Here is a 5,838-nt window from a genome sequence, read left to right as displayed (position 1 = left end):
CAGTAACCCATGTTGGCTATCACTAAGAAGTCAATTTGCCTCCATGTGTGAATGTTACTGGTCACTTAGTCTCTGCTTCAACAGCTCCCACGGCGCTGACATTTGCCTCACCAATGACAGAAAAATTACGCAAATGATCTTTGTTTCCCTTCTTAAACAAAGGACGAAAACATTTGTTACACAAACGTGTTCTGTACCTCATTATTCGTCATGTCCTTTTCTTTGTAGATTACTGCTCCAAAGAGTTCATTAAGGATCTCACCCGGTTACTGCGGTTCTGCACATGACCTCATTCTTTTTTGTTGTGCCGACTTAGTCTTTCCTCTCTCTCTCTCTCTCTCTCTCTCTCTCTCTCTATATATATATATATATATATATATATATATATAATATAAACATTCGCAATCCTTCCTTTTTTTACCAATCTGATAAATTGCTATCCAACGTTCCAAATTCCTATCATTCTTGTCCTTCTTTTTCACAGGGACATGCGTATCCTGAACGAAGCAATTGTTCTGTGAATGACTCCCAAAAGTCAGATGTGCATTTGCTCACAAACAGCTGCTCTCAATCCACAATCTCTGATTATTGCTTAATTCGATTTCAGCTAGCCTTGCCCCTAATATAACACCTTCATCCGAGGTCCACTCTTGACCTTCTCCATAAGAATCCAATACCTTATGGCCACTATTCCAGCAATGATCGCCCACTGAAACTTTGCTCATCTTGCCTCGCTGCAAAATAAATTGATGACGTCCTCCCTCAACACAGTTGTGATATGCTCCTTCACCAGTAGTGCAGTGTTTCTCCTTACTAACGTGCTGCTCTGGTTCCAGCCCATATGTCCCTACCACACTAATTTAAACACCCCCGAATGCCACTGTCAAACATCCCCGACAGGATTTTCGTGCACATCCATTTTAGACGCAAGCAGTCCTTCATCTAAAAGTGCAGTTTAATTTCTAAAAATGTGAGATTCTGCATTTTGGAAAGGCAAATTAGCGCAGGACGTATACATGTAACAGCAAGGTCCTGGATTGTTACTTGAACATAGAGGCTAGGGAGTGCGGGTTCTTGAAAGTGGAGTCTGCGGTAGATAGGATGGTGAAGAAGGCGTTTAGTATGTTTTCCTTTAATGTTCATTGCATTAAGGAAAGGAGTTGGCACGTCCTGTTGCGGCTGTTCAGGACATTGGTTAGGCCACTTTTTAAATATTGTGTGCAATTCGGATCTCCCTCCTGTGCAAAGGATGTTGTGAAAATTGGAAGGGTTCAGAAAAGATCGAGCAGGGTGCTGGCAGGGCTGGAGTTGTTGCGCTGCAGTGAGTGACTGAATAGGCCGAGGATGTTTTCCTTGGAGCGTCAGTGGCTGAAGGGTGACTTTATAGAGGTTTATCAAATTATTAGAAGCACGGATAGGATGAACAGAGGAGTTCCTTTCCATGGGTTATTGGAGTCCAGAACTAGAGAGCATAGTTTTGCGGTGAGAAGGAATCGTTTCGAAGTGACCAAAGTCACTAAACGGCTGGTGTGAGTATGGGAAGAGCTGCCAGAGGAACTGGAGTAAGCTGGTAGGATTACAACATTACAAAGGCACCTGGATGGCTACATGAGTAGGAAGAAGGTTTTTAGGGATGGAATTCTCCATGGCTACATGAATGTAGGACTCATGTTCTCTGGCAGACATCGCAATGATCCGTATATCTTAAGCTAGCCAACTTCAACAGACACACACCGGTTAATTTAACATTGTTTTTAATGTACAATGTGTCTGTTCATACGCTGCATTGTACGTAGCACGGGACGTAATCCTGAGATTATTACCGGAGAGTTCCTGCATTTTAGATCTAACTCTCTGAATTGTTATTGCAGGTCGTCCCACCTATGTCAGTCTTCCCAAAGTGGACAATGACTTCTGTCTGTCTGCCCGCCCAGTTTAGGATGCCCCAGAGTCTCATTCGTATTTCTTTCAAAACCACCACAATAACAAATTTCAGGGTTTAATATATTGCTTATCAAACTACATGTCTTCTTGAAATTTGTCTTGGGCTAGTATTAACTATGCTTTGTAACAGTTTGAAATGTGTAAATCCTTTGATATCCACATGATTTCGTTTTGTTACGTGTTTAATCACTGAAACTAATTTATCTCACTTACTGAGCTTTTTTGTCTTCTTTTTAAGCACGGTCTATTGCCTTCTTTGTTCTTAACGTGAAAGTGGCTGCATTTATTTGTGTTATTTTTATAAGGACTGAACCAGGTACAAAAGTTGATCCGAAGTAATTGTGTCTCTAGTGGTGTTGATAAGATATATATCGGTGCATCACAATTCTTACTTCAGACGCCAGAAGGGAGCAATTCATTATTCTAATTGAAAATGCATGCTCCTGCAAAGTCGCCAATATTTTTAATTTATTACTCTGCCCTTGCAGCTTTCGGAGTTCCAGGTAAATTATGAGTATACTTGGCATAGTGTTCGCAGAATAGCTGTGAATTTATTATATTCTGAGGTAGTCGATAAAATTCTTGTTTAATCAGTACAGCATTTTAATAAGACTATACATTTTTGTATTTTCAACTCTGAAGTTAGGTGACTCACCGAAATAGAAAACAAAGACCATCAATGACTTTCATTCTGTTTTCGACGGTTTTTATTTGCAGTCACAACATGGTTCCCGAAGATGTTGTTTGCAGAAGTGTTCGCATGTACATCTACTTTCTGTAACTTACTTGATTCCTTCATGAAGATTTTTTATTTCTGAACATTTTTTCGATACTTTCCTGGAACATGGGAACAGTTAGATGGTTCAACATGTATTATCCAACCCTAGATTCCCTTTAGAAGGTGTTGGTTAAGTTGTCGTTTTGAACCACTGCAGTTCATCTTAAGCAAGTACACCGAAATGTAGTGCGGGAAGTAGTTGCAGGATAGTGACACAGCAACACTAAAGGAGCGACATTATGTTTCCATGTCAGGGTAATGAGAAGCTTGCAGGTGCTGCTATTCACAATGATCTGGTGTCCTTGACTTTCTTTCAGACAGTGGTGATGGGTTTAGACGGTACTGTCTCACAGTACTTTGTTGATTTCTGCAGTGCATCTTGTAGATGTTACAGACCAGCTAAGGTCTATTACTACCAGAGATAGTTAATATTCCTTGAAATGGTGACAGTAAAATTAGCAACATGTTTTTCCTGAGATGCAGTCAAGTTTGTTGTCGGAACTGCTAACATCCAGTAACCATTGAATTAAATACTTACTGTATTGCACAGTATGTGCAGGATTGGGGATCCATCAAATGTGTCATAGAAAAATGTTCATTGTTATCTCTTTTGAGAAGTCAAATGCCTGGCAGTTGAGAAGCACGAGAATTTGTTACTTAAAACTCGCCCTGCAGTTCAATGCTGTCTGATTCAGAACCCGATGATCCGTTAACGATATTGATGTTTTTGCAATGATAAGTCAATGGCGCCAGATCTAGCTTTAACTTGGAGAATAGATCGTTGATGTATCAGCAGAAGAGGACTGTTTCTTGGTTGTATAGTTATTGTCATCGTTAACCATATTCAGATATTGCTCAGAATGCTTCTGTAACAATTTGCACATAATTACTCCACCTATTTGGTTTTGAAATGCGGTTAAATTCCTTACATTTCTATATCATCAGAAGTGTAAAGTTTCTCAAATATTTTATACTATGGGGTTAATTATTATTTGTGTCAGGCATTGTTGTTATTGGGTAAAAAGACTAATTTTCTTAATTGAATCCAATGTAACTGATACAAATCTCATGCTATCCCTTCGTCAAACTTATATTTGTTGTTTCTTATGCCTGCTTGTGTCTCCCTCTCTCTCCCTCTCACTCTCAGTCTCTTTCTCTCACATTCTCACCCTTACAGCCAACCTGGTGACTATCGTGATACTGTTCCGAGGAAGATGTGGTCTCTCAGGATGCATCACTCGATACCTTGTGACTATGGCAGGAATAGACTTGGTTATTATTATCGTTGCAGTGGTTTTTAGTCGGCTTCTGGCAATTTACTTTTCAGCTAGTTTACTGAATACCACACTGGGATGTCGTCCGCTAATTCTTCTGACTTATGCTTCCCGAAACTGTTCTGTCTGGTTGACTGTCGCTTTCACCTTTGATCAGTTCCTATCCATTTGTCACCAGGAGCAGAAAAAGAAGTACTGCTCAGAAAAAGTATCCTCTGCAGCCATAGGAGTAGTCTGTTTGATTTGTTGTTTGATAATCGTTCCATTTTACTTCTTATACGAGCCTTTATATATCCTTAATGGCAAAGGCTGGTACTGCAACATAAAAGCGAATACTTACACATCGGTTGCATGGAGATTGTTTGACACCTTTGACCGCATTCAAACGCCATGTCTCCCGTTCCTCCTTATTTTGCTGTTTAATGGACTGACTGTCAGACACATTATAGTTGCTAGTAGAGCACGCAGGAGACTCCGATCCCACAGCAATGAAATTAATAAACGTGACACAGAAGTGGAGAGCAGGAGAAAATCCATCATCTTACTCTTTGCCATCTCCGGCAGTTTCCTTTTGTTGTGGCTAACGTACATTGTATATTTTCTACTTGTGCAAATTTCAGGTGACAGCTACTCAATAGGTTCCAATCCCAACGACCCCAAATTTATTCTTCAGGAAAGCGGGTACATGTTACAACTGTTAAGTTCATGCACAAATACGTGTATTTATGCAGTCACGCAGACAAAATTCAGAGAACAATTGAAAGATTCGATTAAATACTTCTCCAAGCTTATTATAAAATGTCATAAACAGTGATCCCGGCTCAATAATTAGATGTTACTTTAACAGTTCAGTGAATCAACACACAATTACATGAATCTGTAGCTCAGCAATTCTGAAATGTGTATCAGCACGATCCCCAAACTGTTAATTCATGCCAATAACAGACAAATCGACCTTTATCCCCGTGTTATATATTGATGGCAGCCACTTGTGGAAGAGACGATTTGCCAGACTCAAAGGCTAAGCCTTATAAAATGGATTGTATGATGTATGTGTAAACTCTGAATGGGAAGATATCGATAGTCTCTGATAAAAATCAATATTATAGGCCAGGCCAGACACCAGCAAAATAACTTAAGAAGGTATTCTGGATCCTAACCCCTTATGTTTAAGGCAGATTTGAAGTGGACATTGCAAGTGTGGTGCAGCTGGTCCAACCACTTGGCTTAAAGGAAAACAAAAATTACTAAAAGCTACAATTGAAACACGAGCAACAGAAAACTAAATTAACTTTACTATTGGAAACTTGACTGACCAAATGGACTAAATTAAGTAAGGAGCTGTCTAATTCCTGTAACATTCCAATAGCAGAGCCCTTGGCAAACATTAAGTTCAAACGCAGATTCTTACAGACAGGAGAGATTTTAGATAGGCATGTCAGTCAGTAAACATCCCCTGAAGCTTGAAACATTTCGCTACGGCACCAGCTTCTAACTTGTCCAACCAAAACTAAGTACAATAAAACCTAATTTGGGAGAATTGGCCACACCCTTAGCATTATCAAAGTAGGCCTTTCAGGATATCTGCTATTGCCACCTCTCTTGAGAAACAAAGGGAAAAATAGCATTTTAAAGTAACAGACTCCTTTATAAAAGAACCATCATTACACAAAGACAACTTCATTATAATCATCTTAGTCTTACTCTGTTAGTACACTAAAATATATATACACTACATTGAATATAACCATGAAAACCTGTACTTCTACGTTCTATTTCTTTTTTGTTTACACCTTCCACTGAACACCTTCATTTTTTTCATCAAAATCTTGACAATGTGTC

The 5,838-nt window shown here is 39.3% G+C and overlaps 1 protein-coding gene across 1 annotated transcript; it reads left to right on the top strand.

Annotated features, from left to right (window-relative positions):
- The first annotated feature begins 2,377 nt into the window (after nucleotides 1-2,377).
- Nucleotides 2,378-4,810, top strand: LOC148138119 (putative G protein-coupled receptor 139). The gene is made up of 2 exons (XM_087981819.1): nucleotides 2,378-2,447; nucleotides 3,900-4,810. The coding sequence occupies exons 1-2, from the start codon at nucleotides 2,378-2,380 to the stop codon at nucleotides 4,808-4,810; spliced, it is 981 nt and encodes a 326-aa protein (XP_087837945.1).
- The last annotated feature ends 1,028 nt before the right edge of the window (nucleotides 4,811-5,838 follow it).

Source organism: Chiloscyllium plagiosum, unplaced genomic scaffold, assembly GCF_037043375.1.
Source record: "Chiloscyllium plagiosum isolate Xiang-an unplaced genomic scaffold, Cpla_swu_hap1 HiC_scaffold_41, whole genome shotgun sequence".
Classification (NCBI taxonomy): Eukaryota; Metazoa; Chordata; class Chondrichthyes; order Orectolobiformes; family Hemiscylliidae; genus Chiloscyllium; species Chiloscyllium plagiosum.
Note: the sequence above shows the minus strand (reverse complement) of the source record. Positions and strands in the feature narration are given on the sequence as shown.

Bases quoted from the DNA above. Each gene is read 5' to 3' on its own strand.
- LOC148138119 (XM_087981819.1), top strand. From the start codon at position 2,378: ATGCATGCTCCTGCAAAGTCGCCAATATTTTTAATTTATTACTCTGCC. The intron at 2,448-3,899 runs GTAAATTATGAG...TCACCCTTACAG, and splicing joins TGCAGCTTTCGGAGTTCCAG to CCAACCTGGTGACTATCGTG.